Source organism: Grammomys surdaster, unplaced genomic scaffold (genome assembly GCF_004785775.1).
Source record: "Grammomys surdaster isolate TR1022 unplaced genomic scaffold, NIH_TR_1.0 239, whole genome shotgun sequence".
NCBI lineage: Eukaryota > Metazoa > Chordata > Mammalia > Rodentia > Muridae > Grammomys > Grammomys surdaster.
The window spans coordinates 7892156-7915615 of record NW_021604684.1 but is presented as its reverse complement, the minus strand read 5'-3'; the positions used below and the strand labels follow the sequence as shown (position 1 = coordinate 7915615).

The 23460-nt window shown below is 40.5% G+C and overlaps 1 protein-coding gene across 1 annotated transcript in view; it reads right to left on the bottom strand.

Annotated features, from left to right (window-relative positions):
• The window catches only part of Piezo2 (piezo type mechanosensitive ion channel component 2), a 368900-nt gene that overhangs the window by 294006 nt on the left and 51434 nt on the right, over positions 1-23460 (bottom strand). The window contains exon 2 of the mRNA XM_028774207.1: positions 13816-13911. Within this exon, the coding sequence (XP_028630040.1) occupies positions 13816-13911 (96 nt within the window). The remainder of the gene's footprint in view (positions 1-13815; positions 13912-23460) is intronic.

Below are 23460 nucleotides of genomic sequence, written 5' to 3'. Positions count from 1 at the left end.
CCCCACCCCCCCCCCACCCTCCCTCCACCCCTCCCTCTCCACGTCTTGACAGGTCACCCTCACCCACTGCCTCTCCCTCTCCCTCTCCCTCTCTCATCTTTTGTTTGAGTTTAACCAGCCCTCACCTTCTAGCAGAAAACTTGCCTGGTTGACTTATCATGTTCAGAGAAACTGACAGGGCAGCTGTCAACAAACACTCAATGGTGGTTTGGAGGGGAACATGGGTCTGGGTTCTCACAAGCCTTGGGCTATAGGTTTCATTGACCTGTCAATACTTAAAAAGTGGCTATTATGTACCTCTGCTTAAAAGAACCTTATTTAATGCACACTGTTGGTTCAATGACATCAGTTTGGCTTGTAGCCAGCAGCATTATGATATGAGCTGAAGTCAAAGGTAGATCATAGTCTGATTATACTAAGGAGCATTGGACAGCAATACCTCACACGGAGACCAACGAAGAATATGCAATCATCTACAAACAATACGATGTGCAAATGCAGCATTTAAGAAAGTGGGGTGTCATAGCACATCAACGCGCCACAGTATAAATATCACAGATATTTGCAATTTTCCAGGCAACCACTTCCCAATCTGTCCTTTCCTTCCACTTGGCTAGTCCACCATTTCCCAGCAAAAGCATCAGGCAACTCAAATTTCTGTGCTTCTAGGCACACCTATAAGTGACTCTGATGACACTTAGAATATTGATTTGAAGGTTGCAATCTAAATATAGCAGGAAGATGAACTGGCTATACAGAATATGTGAATAATGATAATTTAGCTGTGTTTTAAAGTATCTTCTATAAAGGTCACTCACTGCACAGTGAATGTGTAGATTATAATTGTTATTTCAATTATTTTTCTGTTGCATGATTAGTTCCCAGCATGTTTGTTTGGAAATGTAGAGGTCGCAGGCATATTAGTCAGATGGATGAACAAACTGACATCATGTCCACCTGCATTAATTCATTCCTATCTTTTTTTGTGCTAAATTGTCATGTAGATGAATGTACAAAGTTTTACACTTCATTTGTATCAGAACATTACACACAACATCAAAAAGGGAACAAATCTCTGGACCACAAATATTTTTTAATTTCCCCGGCAACCACTCACCCATCACTCCTCCTTCCAACTAGCCAGCCTCCCATTTCCCAGCACAAAGCCCTCCCACACCCAATTTTCAGAGGCTAGGCTCCTTATTCCCTGCAGTGCATGTGCTGCCCTATACAAAGCCTTTGTAAAAGCCCGGACTGCTGAATATTTGATGACTAGCATATGCTTCAATGAGAGACCTGCTCCTGCCCATTTGCAGCCTAAGCAGCACCTTGGCGCTGTTCTGTGTTTGATGGGATGGACTAGGCAAGTGTTGAAAAGCATCGTTTTCAATGAAAACGCTGATAGAGCATTGTTGCTTCCTGACTATGCTTAGCTGTTATAGGAGTCTGGTACTAAATAAATAATTAGCCTATATCATAAGCAGCTAGCAATTCACCATGGAAGGAGAGACAGCATATGGTGCCATGCAGCAGCCCCACTAGCTAGGTTTGCTCAAGCTGTGTCTTATCAAGGAACGCTCCTTGATAATGCCAACCCTAATGCTCCAAGAGCCAGACCTGGCCTTCTTCTAGCTTTCAGTCTATGAGGAGGTACCCCTGATTCATCTCAACTGCTTAGTCCTAGATGGGACAGATGCCCTGTGGAGATCAAAGCATCCAGGACCCTCCCAGATAGGTCTACAACAGAATCTGCTGTGCTGATCCAGCCACAGTGATGCTGGATGTGATGTGTGAACTGAAGCGAAAACTCTCAAGAAGGTTGGAGAATGTGGGAAGGAAGGGTCTTCTTAGGAAAGGGAAACAAAGTTCCCCATGTGGAAGTTTGAGAGGAAGCACAAGGGATTGTGGAGAACATGAAGAGGTCATTAGGCACAGATAACGGGGGGGGGGTCTTCTTTCAGAGATTGCTTATCAGTCTAAAATATATTCCTAAAACACTGCTGTTTTCTGCATGGTGCAATGACCTTAGGCATGAACTTCTTAATATCCTAGGTCGTGCAATTATAAACTGGAACACTCATCTTCAGTCAGCAAAACAACAGTCAGAATTCAGCCTTCACCTACCCTCTGGATAGGGCTCTATGTAAAGTGTGATCTGTGTTGTCCTGCCTCCCTGACAGGGTCCCCAGGAGTCCCCTACCTCAATGGTCCCTACTTCTGCTGTCCTTGGCATCAGAAGATGGATGCTAACATGTAAGACTTACTAAATTGCCAATCTACCTATGAAAAGTGTCTCCTCAAGGCATAGACTCATACGTGGATGCTTTAATAGGCATATGCTCAAGACAAGTGATTGGAGAGGAGCTGGTATGGAAAAAAGAAAGGGACTACATAATGGGACATTAGGGCACTACTAAATATGGCAGATGTACCAGAAGACTCATTCTCTCTCTCTCTCTCTCTCTCTCTCTCTCTCTCTCTCTCTCTCTCTCTCTCTCTCTCTCCACACACACACACACACACACACACACACACACACCCTCTAGAATGAGCCATGTAGAGTTATCCCAGGATTAGGCAAGGGCACAGGATGGGACCCACAGTGACCATTCATGGAGATGGGAGCCACACTCATAAGCAGAAAGGGAGAGCCTGGAGTAAGGTAGACCTTTTCAGCTGAGATGCTATGATATAAATAAGTATTCTGCTGCTAACAGCCCAGGCAGAAGGAGGGTCAACGCCTGGTTCTTAAATGGTGAGGGATCTGGGCAAGAATTCACTAAAGTAAGAGTCAGGACATTCCCACAAACAACTGGAGAAAAAGGGTTCCAACCTCCCTGGCATTTGAACATTTTGCAGATAACCATGTGTCCCCAGGAAACCTGTGACAGAGGCGACAAGGCTGACATTTGATGGTAGCATTCTTTTATACGTTCCCAGAGAAGCTCAGATAAGGGCTGGGCAGACTGCTGTGGATGGGAGAAAGACACCCTAAAATCTGACGTTCACACGTAGTTCTGAACACACAAACTCCCATACTCAGGCCCTGTTCCTGTAAGGTCTAAGACCCTGGAAAGGGTGTCCAGGACAACTGTCATGGGAGAACAGCCAAGTCTATGTGGGCAGCTGTACAGTTTGGGTGGATATCCTCTAAGGGATCATGTGTTGAAAACTTGGTCTCTGTTCTACAGCACCATCTGGAATTTTTAGAAATATTAGGACATAGGGATCTCTGTCCTGGCTGTCAAGTAATATCCTCTACCACATTCTCCCACCAGGACATGCTGCATCATTCCAGGCCCAAAAGAAACAAAGTTACCCAAAGGACTGAAAACTTTGAAACCATGAGCCAAGCTAAACCTCTCGTGTTTGTAGGTTGCTGACATGTCTGAGTATTTCATCATAGCGACAGAAGAAGGCATGTGGGTGACACAGCACATCATAACATATGCCATCACGTCAGATATCACACGCCCCATTTTAAAATGTGACAGCCCCTGTTCTAGGTTGTCAGAGGGGACTGTGGTGACCTCTTCAGAAACACCTCACAGCATCCATAGCATTTGCAACTCAAGTGTAGAACATGAGCATAAGCAAAATTAAGAACTAGATGAGGGAAAGATGAGAAGGGGAGGATTGGTGTCTCACTCCAGAGCCGCAAGATTGAAAGGATTGAGGCTCCACTACCGAGTTACTTATACAGCACACTTCAGATACTCAGCACCCAATGAGCCAAAGCAAACAAATGCATGCTTTATGCCAGCATCCATTCCTGCTCGATACTGAAAACCTATACCAAATTGCTGTCTAGAGTCCAATAATTGTCTACTTATGTGCTCCGATACAAGGAGAGAGCATGCATAATGTCCACACTTATTTTTACTGTTGTTATCAGAGCAAACAGGGCTGAAGGCATAGCTACATGGACCACTGCATTATTCATATTAGAAGCACTCCTTCAATAAATTAACTTCATAGACTGTTCGCTTCCAGCATTACTCAGTAGACTCTGACGGTGTGTAAGGACTAAGGAAACACTGGGTGGAAGAATACTTGCCTGGATTCTAGCAAGCATCCTACCACCTGCTTAGCTTTCTTATAATTGTAGGTAGCCTTGCCTAAGAGCTCAATGTAAGGTTTTATTTTGAGATTTTCTTCCCCATGCATCTGTTATATGGGTATGTGTAAGAGAAATTGAACAAATAACGCATCCATCTTGGTTAATAAGTAAATTCAAACTTAGTCTTTTGCAGGCTCCAAAGCAAGCTAGTTTCAAAACTTAAAAAAAAAAGACTCAAATAATATGTAAGTAAATCACATTCAAAGGCTACAGAGAGGGGACAGTGATGCCAACCTTGTCAGTGGAGAACTAGGAGGTGGGGTCCTGTTGGAGGCAGTACTCACTGGGAGCATGCCTTTCTCCATTATATCTTATAGCCCCCACTGGCCTCCAAGAGATAAGCATCCTCCTCCGTCAGAGCTTGCACCCCTCTGATGCTCTCTCTGCCTTCCCCAAAGGGACAAAACAGTGGAGACAGCAGATCATGGACAAGAAACCCTGAAGTTCTGAGTCAAAGTAAAGCTTTGCTTTCAGCTATTTGGTCCCCAAGACAGAAAACCAGAAGACTTCTCTGCAGCTATTCTTGCATCTACTGTGCAAACATCACAACCCTGGCTCATAATCATCTGTGAAGCTGTCTCTCAGCGACTCTATCCAGAAACATGCCAAGCTCAGCAGACATAGAATCTGAGAGCTGAAAAGTTCAATAGCTTGCCCAACAGTGCAGAGCCAACAGGTGGTGGAGCTGTGTCCTGCTCTCCATTGCAGGGTGAGTAGCCTCACACAAGGTCTGACCCAGGAAGATGATCAGAAATGTCTGTGAACAGCCAAAGCATCATAATATGAAGGAGAGATCCACAAACTGGAATCAGTTCAAATGAATAATACATTATAATCAAAATAGTGGGTTTGCATCATAGATACCATTTGCCAGAGCCAAATAGAGAAATGTTTGGGACTTTCATAATCTTTTCTATTGTCATGCGCTAACACAACCTGCTGTTTCCTGAACCAAGAATTATGTTGCCTGAAAGTCCCTCTGGCTGCCTGCATGCCAAATTCACAATAATGGGATAATAATGTGCCCCATCCTACAAAAGGACAGAAACCCCAAACATTCTATAGTAGATTTTGAAAATAAAGACACGAACTTCTAATTACTTTGGTTAGCACTCTTTTGGGTGGTGAGCTGATCTTATTGGCAATAAAACACTTACCAAGTAATTTATCCAATTAAATATTTTCTTGCCGTTTGGTTTATTATGACATAGTAAAACATAGTAATAATAACCTTAATGGTCTAAAGACTATTTATAACAAAAACCAGATGCAGGCTGTTTTAAATAACTGCTACTATTTCCGTTCTGATGTCTAAACACAGCTTTACAAGTTACAGACCTCTTTGCCTCTTTAAGTAGAGAAACTGAACACCATTTTTCTTTTTTCCGGGTGCTGTTAGTATTCTCGCAAAGTGTAGCCTGGGTCAGAACCTTGGATTAAGGTAATTTGGATGTGTATGGGGGGGGTTAAAAAGATTTATAAGATTATGTCATTTATACCATTTATTAATAATAAAATATTATATATATGTAATTCAGAAGGTTAGTACTACTTTCTGCTGAAGTAGGGTCCTATTCAGAGTTACATAAAGTAAAATATAGTCTTCTTTTTGATCATTCTAAGACAACTTTGACAAAAGTTTACAAGCGTTAACCTGGCCGGCTATAATTTCCACCTGCTTATGGTTGTCAATAGAACAAAACAAAGCCCTTCATTTTCTACCCTTCTCTGCCCTTGTCTTCCCAAATGCTGCAAGAGATGCCACTAAGCAGGAAAAACACCAGTGATAACGTTAGGGTGTAAATGTGAGTCAATGAACCAGAGGAACCACTCTCTTAGTCCAAAAAACAAAAACAAAATTCATTCGAAAAAGAAAAACTATTCATAATTATTCTAAGTAAGAAGGTAAGCAAAACCTCTGTAAACTGCACATCAAAAACCTCTTCAGCAAATCTGCAAAAGCCGGCACTCCACAGTTCTTCTGTTATCCCTTTGGGAACCTTACCAGCACTGACAAAGAATGGGCTGTTCTCTGTGTTCTGCCAACTCCCACAAGGAGCTGCCACCATCATGGAGCACAGACCCCTCATGGTCCCTGGAAGTCCCTGTCTGACATCCACCTCTGGGTGTGAAGTTGTTATTGAAAGGTTTTAGGTTTGAGGTTCAGGGCAGATATTAAAGTGGATCATCCTTTGGGGTAAGGGATTTATTAGACTAGTTACTAATGGTGTGGACACACAGACAAACAGCATGGTGGGGCTCTAAGGAGAGTTGAGGCCTGCCCATGTGGCAGGGGTAAGGTTCCTCCTTTTTAGAAGTTTTGTAGAGAGGGGAGGCTTCATATGTGTAGTCAGTCCGTCTCTGAGTCCACACTGATGGCATGGGGCAGGGAATACTATAGTCTAGAGAAGGGAATCTTGCTAATGGGCGAATTACAGGATATGAGGAAGGGGAGGAGAAGGACAGGCTTGGTTAAGGTGAACCCTCTATACAGACAGGAATATGACATCTGAGTCCCCTGATGTCTTAGTGTCTGGTTACCTGTGTTCCAAAAGCTTTCTTGGGGAAGAATTAGGGATCCAATCATTCTCCAGGAATCCATACACCTTGAGAGTCTTTTAGAGAGTCAAAGACCCACTGAAAAACTCTAAGTAGGAGGTTGCCATTTCTTTTATAGTAGCTGTCATGAGAGAGAGACTGAGAGACAGAGAGAGACAGAGACAGAGACAGGCTATAGGGTGTGCACATGGCCACTTTAGCCCCAAGTCCCAAACCTAACATATATGCTCATACTGTCACCATGAGTATGCACTCAAGAAGACAGACATAAACAAAAATGACTTGCTGATGAGCTAAGCAAGCAGATATCTGCAAATATCACACTGCAGATGGATGTGTGTCTCTCTCCCCAGACTGTGGGCTCATTTCTAATTGTACTAGAATAATCAATCGCCTATTAATCCAGAGTGTCTGGCTTGTAGCAGACAGTGACAAAAGTTGCCTGCCTCACTTCGAACCATCCTCCAGGAGAGCACCTGGTGACAGGAAACTCTGAGCTGGATCTTGAGGATATTGTCTGGCTTCTGGTAGTTCTAGAATCATCCAGTGCCCCAGGATGCTGCCTTCTCACCGGATGTTTCATCTGATAACAAGTGAGATCTCATGTATTCATCCATGAAAGTATCATGGCGGTACATACATCTGCCATGGGTATCAGCATTATGGCTCTCACCCCAGTCAGCATCAAACTGTCTCCCTCACAATGAGCAGGAAGGTCCAGAGATTGCTTTTGCTTTGTACAAAGCACTCCACCCTTTTCTCCTGAAACCGACACAACCTATTTAGTGGCCAGCTTTATCCACATCCAGCTTGACTCTGAATGCTACCTGAGTCAGACTCCTCTCACAGGGACAGCAGTTCTCCACCACAGCTTTAATTCTCTTGTCTCCAGACAGAGACAAAGGGGAACCATGAAATCACCTTAAGAAAGTAACAGCTCAGCTGGGGTTAAGTAGGCAGCTTCCAAAAGCAGTTACACTGGAAAAGCGAACACTCATAAAGCCAGTTGCATAGAACACGGGGTGTGAAATGGCCACTCCAGGGAAATGCCAGTCTTTCTACACCTTTTCAGCCTCCACAAAACTCAACACAGTGCCTCATGAAGGATAGTCTTTTGATTAATATCTGTTGAAAGGCAAAACTGGACACACTTAATGTGATATGTTGTCTATGTGAGGTACATATAAGCCATCAATTCATACCAATATGTTACAATGCCTCCTCTAAATAGACTCATAGTGTCTTTCCAGACCTGTGTGCTCAGAGCCAAGTAAGCTATCAACCAAAAGTATTCAGTAACTAACTTGGCTTCCTTATTTCCTTCTGAAACCGCAGAGAACTAAGCTGTCCAGAATCAGAACACCATAGAGGTCAATAGCCAGACCATGCACACAGTATCCTGGTCTTACTGTCAAGATATCTAGATCTTACCTAGAGCTCTGCGTCTACCTGCAATATAGACAATATTGTTCTATCTATCTATCTATCTATCTATCTATCTATCTATCTATCTATCTACCTATCTATCTATCTATTTATCTATCATCTATCTATCATCTTTCTATCATCTTTCTATTTATTTAATGGGTATAAATGTTTTGCCTACATGTATTTATGTGCCTGGTGCCTTCAGCAGTCAGAGATAGGTATCAGATCCTCTGGAACTCGAGTTACAGATGGTTGTGACCCACCATGAGGTACTAGGAATTCAACCCAGGTCTTCCTCAAGAACAAGTGCTCCAAATGTCTATCTCTCTGGCACCATGTAATAATGTTTTTAATAATGTAGTATATCACTCAAGAGGTCACTGAGAGAACTAATTGATGTATGACAGTAATCGGATGTATTTAGTAGATATTGCTACTAGCTCTCTATTAATAGGCCAATTCACCTAAATATTATTAGATATCTAGGGGCAACACAATAAGGAACCTAGGAAATTACTTAATACTTTGCTTCTGTTTAGAAAGAACTTATACAGTCTTTCAGTGAAGATCAGCTACAGCCATTAATGAGACATTTTACATAATAACATTTTCTATATGCCAGATGCTTGGATCTAGCATTATTCTGCCACTGAAACAAATAATGCTGAACTTCAGAACTCTGTGTTTGACGAGCACTAGTTATGGCCTTCTTTCAAACTACATGTTTCAAACTCTCATCTCCCATCTGAATCAAATACAAACCATGTTGACCAGCACATCGTCCTAAGAATATACAGTATAGGAAACCTATTGTGTACCTGAATGAAGAACTTAGCATCTCCCAAATGTGAAACACTGGGCCATGTGATGTTAATTACACACTAGTTAAAGAATTTAATGGAGACTTGTCTCAATCCTTTACCCAACGCACTCTGTTTATGAGCAGCAAGAAAATTCTCATTTCCTCTCCTCCAGTATTGCATGCTTAAATAAAATGCCCATCATTGTAATTGAACACATAAAACATTTTAGCCAACTTGATGTCTTCAATTACTCATGATTTTCTGATCCTAATGAAATTGAAAACAGCAGCATCCCATGGCCTGTGGTACCCTGTGCTTCTGTCTCCAAGAGGACCTGTGTATGCAATAAACTATTGTATGATTTTGCTGTTACAGAGGTCATGGTGAGGATAGCTATGTTCACAAATGCTTTGAAAGCACTGGACACTGGGGTAAACTCATTCATTCTGTAAACATTGTCTGGTTGTCTCCCACAAAGCAGGTACAATGGTCAACACAGCAGTGTATCCCCCACTATCTTGATGTTCTCACACAAGAAAGCAAAAGCACGCTATATCAATCTAGGGTAAGACCGAAGAGTCCAAGTGACCTTCATGCTTGCTCAGTCTCCAGTGAACCTCATGACAAGGCTGTTTATTTGCAACCTGTGGTTCTTTACCTTACAGATGATATAAAATAATGTTAGTGAACCTCAAAAATTTGATACAGGTAAAGGGGCTTGGATGAGCAGCCCTTGTGAACATGCAGAACACACTAGATAGTGAAGACCCATTGCTTGAGAAATCCAGGTTAAGAAGCAAGGTCACCAGAAAGTGGCTTGTGAATGCAGAAGGAAATAATCATGTACTTACTGTATTAGTCTATTCTGTGCAGCTATCAGCAAGCATCTGAACCCTAAAGGTAATGTACAAAGAAGTCTATTTGGCACTATACAAGACATTTCAGAGAAGAATTTGACAAAGTAGAAGGCCTTCAGAGGAGACTTTTCTGGAAGAACAATTAGGAACTCACATCCTTGAGAAAATATATTCAGCCATGTCAAAAATGAATGATGATGAAGACCATTCTCCCTAAGCCTGTGCACCACCAGACATTAGATACCATGAGCCCTTTCCTCAGACCATAGCGCCTGAGTGACACACCCCATAGTGGGGTGGAATAGTAATACAGACAGACAGACAGACAGACAGACAGACAGACAGACAGACAGACATGCTGTCTGGATTCTATGGTTCCAGCAGTTTCCAATGGTTCTGTAACTAAAGCACAAATGCATTCACTCATGCACTGGGGAACATGCATGCACACAACATACGCCTGGCTGATATGCCTACGCTGTTTCAACATTCTGCCCAGGTTCTTGGTTTTCTTATCACTTTTAATTAATTTCTTATATTTAATACTCTTTTATAAAATACCTATGGTCATTCCTGATTTAGGTAAGAACTCCAAAAGATTCAGCCCTACTGAGATAATAACACATTTAAGGGTCTTGGCCATTTAATGAGTGAACTGCCTAGCCCATTGTTATTGGAAGGTGACCTCTGACCTCTCTTAACTCATTATTGCTTTAGGTATGAAACATGTCCAGGAAGTGCAGGAAAGTACAGCTCAGTCTGTTTTAAGTCTGATGATAGTCTCTGGAGCAGAGGTTCTAAACCTCCCTAATGCTGCAACCCTTTAAAACAGATCTTCATGCTGAGATAGCCTCAATCATAAAATTATTCTATTGCTACTTCATAAACATCACTTTGCTATTATTATAAACCATAATGTAAATATCTAATGTGCAGAATATCTGATGTGACCCCTCTGAAAGGGTCCTTAAACAACAAAGAGATTGCAGCCCACAGGTTGAGAACTGCTGCTTTAGAGTCCCCAGTGAAAAGGGAGCTCCCAGCACCACTAGTATATAAAAGGCCACTGGGGCAGCCCACACGGCTGTCGCAGAAAGGATTGCCCTGCTAGCTAGGAGAATGTGTTTCCCCTCTCCTACATGCTCTTTACTTCAAATCAAGAATTCTCTGACTGTATAAATTTTATTTCTCCCTAGTCAAATAGTTCCATGTATTGTGTCTCATGAATTTCTGAGCAATTGTATTACATTGGTATTTGTGTGTGGTGGATTAGTGTTGGGCTCAACACATGAAGAAAGCTCTCTTCCCTGAGTAATTGGGAACACGTCCTATAAGAGGATTGTGGGATCCAGCCCCTTACTAGTTTTTCAAAATAAAAGTTTCAGTATTTGGGCATATAAATCATCATCCTTCTTTATCAGTGCACTCTGTAACCCAGGCAATGAAAGATACTCCAATTCAGATAGTCTTCATCTTGCTGATGACACCAAGCTCAAGATAGGTGGATGTTTCTAACCTAACCACCCACAATTGTCCATTTGTGATCAGTCTAAGGGCTACATCGAAGAGTATACAAGCTAACGTAGAATATTGATGGTCCACACACACTGGACACCTCTGTAAGCACACTGAAAATCACACAAGCTAAGATATCCATCTATACAAGTAGAGAGACAGAGCAGAAAGCACAGGAGCAATTGCCATCTGTGTGCATTGTATGCCTAGTTTGGCTTGTCTTTATTAATACAGCATCCTGGCAAGGCACACCGGCATCAGCTCCTGGGACCAACACAAGTCCACATGTGGACTTGGGCGTGGCTTCCCAGGAGGGACAGTGTAGAGCTTGATGAGAACCTTATGCTAATAGCCGGTTCCTGAGTTGTGGTTATGAACCCAGTCTGAGCCCTTCCCTGAAAACCCATGCTGTTCCTCTGTGACAGCTGGAGCCCATCAGCTCTATGCAGGCTGTCACGCCACCTTGGAACATCTAACCTGCACCGTCTCTCCACGAAGTCTCTAGAAATGCATGGGGTTTGAGTCCTGTAGGTCAGAAAAAAAAATCATGTATATTACAGAAGCAAACAGATGAGGTTATGTTAACATCAGTCATGTTTCCTGGTGCTAAAAAGCAGGAAAAAGGAAAATGAAACACCAGGATGCTGCTTCCGAATGCGGATGTAGGGATTTCCTAGTGAGCCTGCTCTGCCCTTCTCTTCTGATGGGACCAGAATCAGCAGGCACCTGTGGTCTTCTTTGCACATTGACCTTGTAAACTTTTCATTCACAGGATATTTCTGCCCATGGAGGATTTTGTAGTTTGTAATTCTGTGCTTTGAATATACCATATCCAGTTAGTGTCACGACCCAGTGTACTGGGCTCAGCCCAATGGATGCCTCTAAAATTGTTAGAGATTCAAGGTTATTGACTGGGGGATAAAGAAGAAAATCTGAGAACTATCACACAAGGGAGAAGAGAATTTTATTTACTTGATCTCCACACAGAACAGGAGTCTATATTGACATAACAGCAACAGACAATTCAAGAGAACCCACTTTAAAAGCACTGTATTCTGAACACTCACAAAACCTTTCTTTGTAGCATGCATCTCAAATCCTGGAACAGGAGTTGTCCGTATATAATAATCTCATTTCTGAGGCCAGAAATCCTATGTTGAACTCTTCAGAGTGACGTTATGGTGAATGGAGTCGCATAAACACTGGACTTGTTGTTTAATACAGATCTACATAAACTTCTGTTCCTCCAGCTTTTCTTTTTTTTTTTTTTTTTTTTTTGGTTTTTCGAGACAGGGTTTCTCTGTATAGCCCGGGCTGTCCTGGAACTCACTCTGTAGACCAGGCTGGCCTCGAACTCAGAAATCCGCCTGCCTCTGCCTCCCGAGTGCTGGGATTAAAGGCGTGCGCCACCACCGCCCGGCTCCTCCAGCTTTTCTTAACTTAGTCTATTAAGCATATAATTCAGAGTTATAATGTGACTGTTCTTCTGGGTCAGGGAAATAGGCATAGCATCTGTAGCTCTAACTACTGGAGTAAATGGGCAAAGCAGTTCCGTAATTAGGAATGAGGAGAAAGGTGAAGTTGTTTGTGGTCCTTTATACACTGTCTCTGCTGTTTCTCCAAAAGAGCCCATCACTAAATGGCAGGCACCACCAATGGCCTTTCTCACGCCACTGAAGGTCAGGACAAACTGAATTTCCTTTTCCTGTCATGGAAACACACAGTCGTTTCACTCACTCACCTACAGCATTTGGCAAGGTCCTTATTTCTTGTAATGGCAACGTGTTACAAAAACAGTTTATTTCACTGGGCTCAAGGGAGATTCATTTTCATATTTCTGGAAGAACTACAACTAAGGACGATCACAAACCAGAAGGCGCTACCTAATTAGACTGTCAGAAAACAGTCACTGTTCTTTTCTCTGCCGCCTCACAGAACAATAATCAAGTATTTAAAGCTCCACAGGAGCCAGCTTTAGATACTATCTAAAGCAAAGATACTGCTTTCTGCTTTCACTGTGTACTTAAGAAATATGTTTTTATGAAGCAAAAACAAAACAAACAAAGAAACAAAAAACTCAACTGATGTACCAGCAAGGAATGGCAGAAAACCAGGCCTTCTACCCAGTTCTCCCAGCACAAGGCTACAGTGGGCCCCATGTTGCTCTGCTCTTTTCAATGACCGTATTGTCCCCAACAACACATTATTTAAATGCATATGCTAGTGTTGCCATACCGCAAGCCTTATTTTAATTGACAGTATTGTGAGTTAGCTTTCATTAGCCACAGAATTCCCAGTTTTCTGTCTGATCTACTTAGTTAGGAGCTGATATAGGGAGAGTGGCTGTGTACATAAAAAAGACATGTGTAACCAAAACAAATCATTCTGTTCTACTACTTGATTCTGGTTACAACACTGGACATCCACTCCCTGCTGCCCAGATAATGTCCTTCTCCCTGTATAAAGACCCCAGGAGTCGAGAAACACAAATCCCAGTTTGATAACTCTGCTGTGGACCAGTAAGGGGCCTTACCTTGCATCGTTGCTTTGGTTGGTTCCGAGAACAGAGGAATGAGCAAGAGGTAGATAAGGTAGACAAAGGAGAGCCCATTGTACCGGAATGCACATGCTGTGATTGAAAAGAGAGAAACGAGGAACATGGCATTAATGACAGCAGGCGACACAACAGCACATGATGATCATATCAAAACTCACAGGGCTTCATTCTCTCAACTAGTGGCTCTCAATCCTCCCAACACTGTGACCCTTTAATACAATTCCTCATGTTACAGTGACCCCAATCATAAAATTATTATCATTACTACTTCATAACTGTAACTTTGGTGCTGTTATGAATGGTAGTATAAATAACTCATATTTCTGATGATTTTAGGCAGCCCCCCATGAAAGCATCATTCTACTCCCAAAGGGGTTGCAACCCACAGGTTGAGAACCACTGCTCTAAATAGATAAGTCAATCTCAAACCAATAAACAGTATTCTGTGTTTGCCATTGTATTGAACATGATGTGAAACATATTACACACACACACACACACACGCACACACACACAAACACAAAAAAACTCCAACCAAATCTTTGCTCTTAAAATCTAAAAATGAACTTAAAGAGAACAGAGTAGCTCCATTAAAATTAGTAAAGTAACTTGTTAATAAGTACACAATTTCAAAATGTGTAAAAACAGAAAATGTGGGAAGGAATATAAAGATTGATATCAGCTCAGGACCCCCAGGGCCAAGTTCTCAGCACAAAAGCTGGTAATAAGAACAATGAAAGGAGTCAGAGGACAAAAGAAATTAAGGAAAGGAACAAAGAAGAGGAGCCAGGGATGTTTGTCCCCAAGTTGGAGACAAAGACTGCCTCTGAAGAGAGAGGCTGCAGATGTGGCCCATAGGAAAGTGGTAGTTTATAAAGTTAAAAGGAGGGAATTCTGTGTTAGTACATGGCAGTATATTTTTATTGGGCATGTTAATTAGGGCAGCCAAAGGGGACTTCTGATTGCTGGACTTCAATACTTTGACAGTTGGGCCTTGGTAGTCAGCTTCAGGAGGAGGAAATAGACAAATAAAGGAAGAGACCTTGGTTACTAGCTTTAGGAATATAATCCAATGGGTTTTTTTTTTTTTAGCAAGGCAGAGGGAATAGGGAAGAAGAGCAAGGCCTGTCAGAGCCAGGGTTGCCATGCTTGAGCTAGCTAGAGTCCCTTCAAAGAAGAAATTATATAAACAATTGAAGTCAGATTTTTTTCCAGACCTAAAATTTACTGTACTGCTATAAGATGTTTTTCATAAACTTAATTGAACCTATAAAGCAAAAACCTATCATATATTTGCTGAAGAAGAAAGGAAAAAGATTTTAAAAAATCAAAATAATTACCAAATCAAAAAAGGACAATAGAAGCAGAGGAAAGAACAGAAGGCTTTCTAAACCGACCAGAAAACAATGGACAAAATAGCAACAATAAGTCTTACATATCAGCAGCTACCTTAAACAGCAGTGCATTAAATTCGCTAGGCAAAAGATAAGGGTAGCCAAGTGGATGCAGGAGGAGCAGTTAGGGGAACTATGGCTCTTCACCTCGCCCTCCTCCAAATCCAACCCTTCAGTCTCACCTTCAACTCTGTAGCAGACCGCCTGCTTTAGCCTCCCACCCCTCTCAGCCCATATCTCCAGTGGACCACATACATCTTCCTCCCCTTCCTCCCCTGACTCAGCACTGATCTCAGCCCTCCACCCCAGCAGGCATTCCTGGGAGCCCACACACTACTGCAACCAGGGAAGCAGGTAAACTAGCTTAAAGTCTTCATTCTACCTCAGCTCTTCCAAATCGAACCCCCAGTCCCATTCCTATCTCTATAAGAAACTACCAGTTGTGACCTCTCCATACTCTGTCCCTATTCCCAGAAGACTAAGCAAATATTGGTGAACACCCTGCTTTTCTCCCTCCCATGGATCCCCTCAAGACCCCACAGTCAGCCCATGCTCATTTATAAGTGTCAGCTCACACCCAGGAAAGCATTTTACCCAGAACCCTCAGTGGCCACACCTAGCAGGATCCAAGAATTCCCTACCAGCATCATGTAACCATGACACCCTCCTAGAAACCAGAGAGGTCAAGAGAAGCCAAGAAACAAAATACCCACCCAACAATGACAAGACCAGATATCAAAACCTAGAATTACAGTCAGATGCCTAGATGCCAGAGGAAAACCACAATCAATAACAGCCAGTACACTATGTTTCCACTAGACCTCAGCAATCCCACCATAGTAGGGCCTGAAGATTGCAACATAGCTGAAGAACAAGACAGTGACCTTGAAATAGCCTTTATGGATATTATAGGGATCCTTAAAGAGGAAATTAATAAATCCCTTAATGAAATCTATTAAAACACAAATAGTGGAAGGAAATGAATAAAATACTTCAAGTCTTGACCTGAACGTGAAGCTATTGATTAATAAAGAAACCCAAACTGAGAAAAATCTGCAAATTAAAGAGTTAGGAACTTCAACAAGAATCTTGTAGGCAAGCTTCACTGATATCATAAAAGAGATGGAAAAGAGAATCTCAGGCATTGAAGACATGATAGAAGAAACAGATACCTCAGTCAAAGAAAGTGTTAAATCAAAAAAAGAGAAAAATTCTAGAACAAAACATCCAGGAAACCTGAGACTGCTACAAAAAGGCAAAAGTCTAAAAATAATAGATATAAAGAAAGTAGAAGAATCCCAGGTCAAAGTCATAGAAAATATTTTCAGCAAAATCATAGAAAAAATACCCCTAACCTATCAAGGTATTAGAAACATACAGAACACCACATAGAATGGACTAGAAAAAAAAAGACCCCTCAGCACATAATAATCAAACACTAAGTGAACAGAACAAAGAAAAATTTTAAAAGCTGCAAGGGATAAAAGGTCAAGTAACATAAAATCAGATCTACTAGAATAACACTTGGCTTCTCAATGTTGATTCTCGAAGCCAGAAGGGTCTGGACAGATGTGAAGCATATTCTATAAGACATCACAGATACAAGTCAAGACTACTATATGCAACAAACTAGCAATCATCACAGATGGAGAAAATAAAATAGTTCATAATAAAACCAAATTTAAACACTAGAAGGAAAACTCCAACCCAAAAAGGTTAACCACACACAAGAAAACACAAGCAATAAATAATTCCAGGCTAGTACACCAAAAGAGAGGAACACCATACACACACACACACACACACACACACACACACACCCCACAACAACAAAATAACAGGAATCAGCAAACACCGCTTATTGATAACTCTCACTATCAATGGTCTCAATTCCCCCAACAAAAACACACAGACCGAAAGAATGAATGTGAAAACAGTATCAATCTGTTGTATCCTTGATATCAAGGATAGATGTTGCCTAAGGATAGAAGGATATAAAATGATATTTCAAACAAACAAACCTAACAAGTAAGCTGATGCAGTCATTTTAAAACCTGATAAATTAGACCAAAGCAAAACTAATCAGAAGAGATAGTTAAGGCTACCATATATTTACTCAGAAGAGTAAAAATCTACCATATTGCAAAATACTGCAATTTTTAGTATCTATGCAACAATCACAAAGGAACCCAAGTTTATAAAAGAAACAGTAATACAACTTAAATCACGTATTGACCCTCACACATTAATAATAGGAGATTCTAATACTTCACTTTCACCAACAGACAGGTCATTCAGACAAAAACTAAACAGAGAAATGCTGATCATAAACCAAGTGGACCAAATCACATGAAGATCCACCAAAGAAAGAGAATTAGACCAATTTCCCTTATCAGCATAGGTGCAAAAAATAGTCACTAAAATACTTGCCAAGTAAATCTAAGAACATATAACAAAGATCATTCACAGTGATCAAGAGATGCAGAGATGGCTCAACATATGTAAATGGATAAATGTAATCCATCATATAAACAAACTGAAAGAGAAAAAACACATAGTCATTTCATTAGACACCCTTGACAAAAATCCCAAATCCCTTCATGATAAAAGCCTTGGAGAAACTGCCCATACAAGGGACATACCTCAACATAACAAATGCCAGTTTAAAGTACAGCCCATAGCCAACATTAATTTAAGTAGAGAGAAACATAAAGCAATTCCAGTAAAATCAGGAATAAGATGAGTTTGTTCACTTCCTCCATACCTATCCAATGTAGTACTTGATGTCCTAGGTAGAGCAAGAAGAAAACTGAATGATATCAAGGGAATACAAATTGGAAGGGAAGAAGTCAAAGCATCTTTATTTGTGAATATGATATTATACATAAGTGATTCTAAAAATTCAACTGGGAAATCCTTACAGCTGATAAACACTTTCAGAAAAGTAGGTGGATTGAAAATCAACAACAACAACAACAAAAAATAAGTAGCTTCCATTTATACAAATGAAAACTGGAATAAAGAAAAATTAAATTAAAAAAAACCAACACCCTTCACAGTACCCTCAAAAATATAAAATATCTTAACATAACTCTAACCAAGCAAGTGAAACACTTGAATGATAAAAACTTTAAGATATTGAAGAAATTGAAGAAGATATACATAGACAGAAAGATATCCCATGCTCATGGATCAGTAGGTTAATGTAGTAAAAATGGCAATCTACCAAAAGCAATCTACAGATTCAATGCAATCCCCATCAAAATGCCAACAAAATCCTTCACAGATCTCGAAAGGATAATTTTCAGCTTCATAATAGAACACAAAGTTATACACATACACACACACACACACACACACACACACACACACACACAAACCAGGATAGCTAAAACAATCCTGAATAATAAAAGAACTGATGGAAGTGTCACCATCTCCAACCTCAAATTGTGCTATAGAGCTGTAGTAATAAAAATGGCATAGGACTGGCACAAAAACAGACATGTGGATCAATGTAATCCAGTTGAAAAGACAGACATAAATCCACACACCTACAGACACCTGGTTATTGATACAGAAGTCTGGAGAAAAAAAGACAGCTTTTCCAACAAATGGTACTGGTCAGCTTGGATGGCTGCATGTTGAAGAGGGCAAACAGATCCATACTTATTATACTGTACAGAACTCAACTCCAAATAGATCAAATACATCAACATAAAACCAAATGCATGAACCTTATAGAGGAGAGAGTAAGGAATAGCTTTGAACTTACTGGCATATGAAAACAGTTTCTGAACAGAACACCCACCATTAACACAAGCATTAAGATGATCAATTGATAAATAGGACCTCATGAGACTGAGAACCTTCTGCATGGAAGATGACATCATCACTTAGACAAAATGGTAGCCCACAGAATGGGAAAATATTTTTATCAACTCACATCTGACTGAGGGCAAATATCAAAAATATATATAAAAAAATCTCAAGAAACTAGATATCAAGAAAAGCAAATAACCCAATTTTAAAGTGGGGCACATATTGCAACAATGAGCTCTCAATAGAGATAACTGAAATGGCCAAGAAACGCTTAAAGAAATGTTTAACATCCTTAGTCATCAAGAAAATGCAAATCAAACTACTCTGAGAATGTATCTTATACCCCATCAGAAAGGCTAAGATTAATAAAACAAGTGACAGCTCATGCTAGCAAGAATGTAGAGTAAGGTGAACACTATCCATTGCTGGTGGGAGTGCAAACTTAGAAAAGTCACTATGAAAATCAGTGTGATAGTTCCTCAGAAAGATAGGAACTGATCTACCTCAAGATCCAGCATTACCACTCTTGGGCACACACCCTAAGGTCACTTCATCCTAACACTGAGACACTTGCTCAACCAGGTTGATGACTATTCAATTCATAGTAGCCAAAAATTTGAAACAGCCTAGATGTCCCTCAACAGAGGAATGGATCAAAATAATGTGGTACATTTACACAATGGGATTTAGTCAGCTGTTAAAAAAAAATGAAGCCATGCAATTCAAAGGTAAATGGATGGTACTATAAAAAAAAGTTACATTAGTTAACCCAGACTCAGAAAGAAATATGATAACTGCTTTGCTCATTCATAGTCAGAGAAGTCTCCTCCTGCAGCAGATGGGAACAAATACAGAGCCCCACAGCCAGACAATATGCAGAGAGTAAGAGACCTTGGAACACTCAGCTCCCAAGGTGATGTCTTCATCAACTTCCACCCCCACTCCCACCCCAGGGCTCAGGGAACCCTGCAAAAGAGAAAGTAGTAAGAATGTAAGAGCCAGAGGGGATGGAGGACACCAAGGGGACAAAGCTCTTTAAATCAATCTGTAATGCACACAGGAACTCACAGAGACTAAGGCAGCATGCACACGGTCTGCACAGGTCTGCACCAGGTAGTGTCCCAGGACTGAAAGAAGCAGATTCATGACCCTCTACCTAACCCAGACACTGTCTCCTACAAAGTGGTAATCATTCAAGTGAAAGTTTTGTTTTCTCTGAGAGAGTCTCACTGGGAAACCAAACTACTCTTCATGGTAGCAGTGGTAGTACTCGTCATGGTCAGCAGAAAACAAATTCAATGAATCCAATGGCATTTTTGGAGGTTACTTGTCTCATAACATCATGTCAGGACTTTATTACTATTATTATTGTTGTTGAATTTAATATTTTATTTATATATTTTTTCTTTCTTTTTACATTGTAGATCCTTTGTATATATTTTGGCTCCCAGTTTAGTGGGTTTTTTTTTCAGATTCCTGAGCATGAAAATGAGAAGGTTGCTGTATCTATACTTGTTTCTTGTGCCTTTTCTTGCTCTCTCTCTCTCTCTCTCTCTCTCTCTCTCTCTCTCTCTCTCTCTCTCTGTGTGTGTGTGTGTTTTGACCTATTACAACATATTAGGTTTTGTTTTATCTTATTATATTATATTCTAATTTATCATTATCCCTTAGAAACCTTCTGTTTTCTAATAAGGGGTGGAACGAGCGGTAGTAAGGAGGAACGGGAGGAGTAGAGGGAAGGGAACAGTAATCAGGATGTATTATAGAAAAAAACAGCTATGTTCAATAAAAGGAAAAAAGAAGAAACATCTATATGCTATCTACAAGAGACTTTGTTCATATTTAAGAACAGATAGGCCTAGGGTGAAAAAAATGGGAAAAGATATGCAAATAAAAATAAAAACAGAACAGGAGTATGATGCCTACATCACATAAAATAGACATACCTATCTGTGAGATAAGGCAACAAAGGTCATCATATTATGACACTGTGGCTGTCCTCAAGAGGCTATAACAGTTGTAAGTATGTATGTGTTCAGTACAGGAACACCTAAATATATAAAAACTGACAGGCATTAAGAAGAAAGATTTTAATACAATAACAGTAAGGGTCTGGTACCCCAGTTTCACCAAGGACAGATCACCTTGACAGAAAATCAATAATGAAATATTTGATGTAAACTGACTATAGACTAAACAAACCTGCTATCCATGGGCAGAGGATTCCACCAAGCACACAATATATGTTCTTTTCAAGCTCAGAAAAAGTAATCTCCAGGAAAAGTCACAATCAGGCCGCAGAAACAGGTTTATAAATTTGAACAAGATGGAACTCTTAACATGTATCATTACAGACCTCAGAGTTATGATACCCAAAGTCATTAATAGGAATTTTGGGAAAATTAATGGATGCATTAAAATTTAAAACAAGAACAACAATATCTGGACATCTGAACAAAGAATGGACCAAGGGAGAAGGTAAAGGGGAGACGTAAAAATAAGTTGAGACAAGATGGACAGAATTCATACTAAAGCTGACAGGATGCAGCAGAAGGAATTCTAAGAAAAAGCTGGTTTAAAAAAAACCTACATAAAAAGAAGATCTCAAATTAATGCTGTATATCTAAAGAAACTGAACACGATCAAAAAATTAAGCCCAAAGTTAGTAGAAGATAGGAAAAAGATCAGAACAGCAATCAAATAGACTAGAAACCAATAGAATGTTGAAAATAAGAGTTGCTTTCTACAAAGATAGCAAAAATAGATAAAGCAGAGAAAGAATTCAAAAGGAACATCAGGAACAAATGTGGAAGGAGTATCATTTATACCAGAGGAAAATTGAGGTGTGTGACAGGCTACTGATAACAATGTCTGCCAAACTTGCGTGGTCATCTAGAGGAAGTGCAGAGCTCCTGGACACACACACACACACACACACACACTCAAGCACACACAAACAGAAAGAAAGAGCGAGAGAGCGAGAGAGAGAGAGAAAGAGAGAGAAAGAGAGAGAGAGAGACTTCTAGTTCCCTTTTTTGTTTCTAGGAGAAAACACTCTGACTCAGTAGGGAAAGGTTCCTTTCATCTTAACTCTTCCAGGTTACAGCCCATTAGAGAAGGATGTCAGGGCAGGACTCAAGACAGGAAGCAGCAGAAGAGATGATGAGTTGGCTTGCTATGCCACACAACTTCTGACCAGGGAACTCACTCAGGGTCAGGGAAGGAGAGCAGAAACCATGAAGGAATGCTTCTCTCTAGATATGTCACTCCCAGGTTTATGCTAATATTACTTTCCAGGATCATCTGCCTGGGATGGTGCCATCAAAAGTGGGGTAGGTCCACTTGTATCAAGACAAATTCCCTCCAAACATGGCCTTAAGCCACTCTGATGGAGGCAATTTTTCAATTAAGGCATTCCTCTCAGATGACTCTAGACTGTGTTTACCTGATAATCAAGGCAGACAGGACGATGAAGAAATAGAAAATTTGAACCAACTAGACATGAGAAAGAAGACTTGGGGAATAATACAACTTGTCAATTAAAGAAAAGCCCAGGACCTGGTTGTGCTGGATTCTATCAAATATTCAGAGACAACTAATTCTATTAAAAATTGAAAGAAAACGCTTCCAAATTTCTCTTATAAACATAGCATTGCCTTCATCCTGATGCCAGAGGAAGTTTATACAAGAAAATTACATGTTAAATCATCGACCCACACTGCTGATGAGCCCTGGCACTAAAATGCTCTATATGATACTAGCAAACTGAATTCAACAGTGAGTTAAGGACTATTCAAAGTCCAGATGGATTGTATTGACAATGTTTCAACATATACAGTCCATAAAAGTGACACGCCACAGTAACAGAAAGATGGAGAGAATCGTGTGATCATCATAGAGAAAAAAACTTTAAGAAATATTCAACTTTTTCATAATCAAAACTACCAACAAAGGAAATTTACCTGAAATATACCTCAACACAGATAGGTAGCACATTTACAAAATATCCCATAATCAATAGCATATTCAGCTGTAAAAAATCGAAAACTCTATGTCTAACTCAAGACTAAGAAATAGATCAAAAACAAGTTGGGAAGGAAAGGCCTTGTTTGGCTTAGGGTTCTGGTTCATTATTAAAGGAAACCCAAATCAGGAGCCTGGCAGTGGGAAGTTGGAGGAAGAATGACCAAGGAACACTGCTTACCCACTGGCTATCCCTGTTGCATTTCTTAGATCATCCAGGCCCACCTGCCCAGGAATGGTAGCACAATGGGCTGGGCCCATCTAGGTTTGTGTCAGGTTGTCAAAAGCTAATTATGAGAACAGTGGGAGAAAAAAGATGTGGGATCATCAATAAAATTCTCTGTTTGAAGACATGTGGTTGTATGTACAGAAAACTCTAAAGATG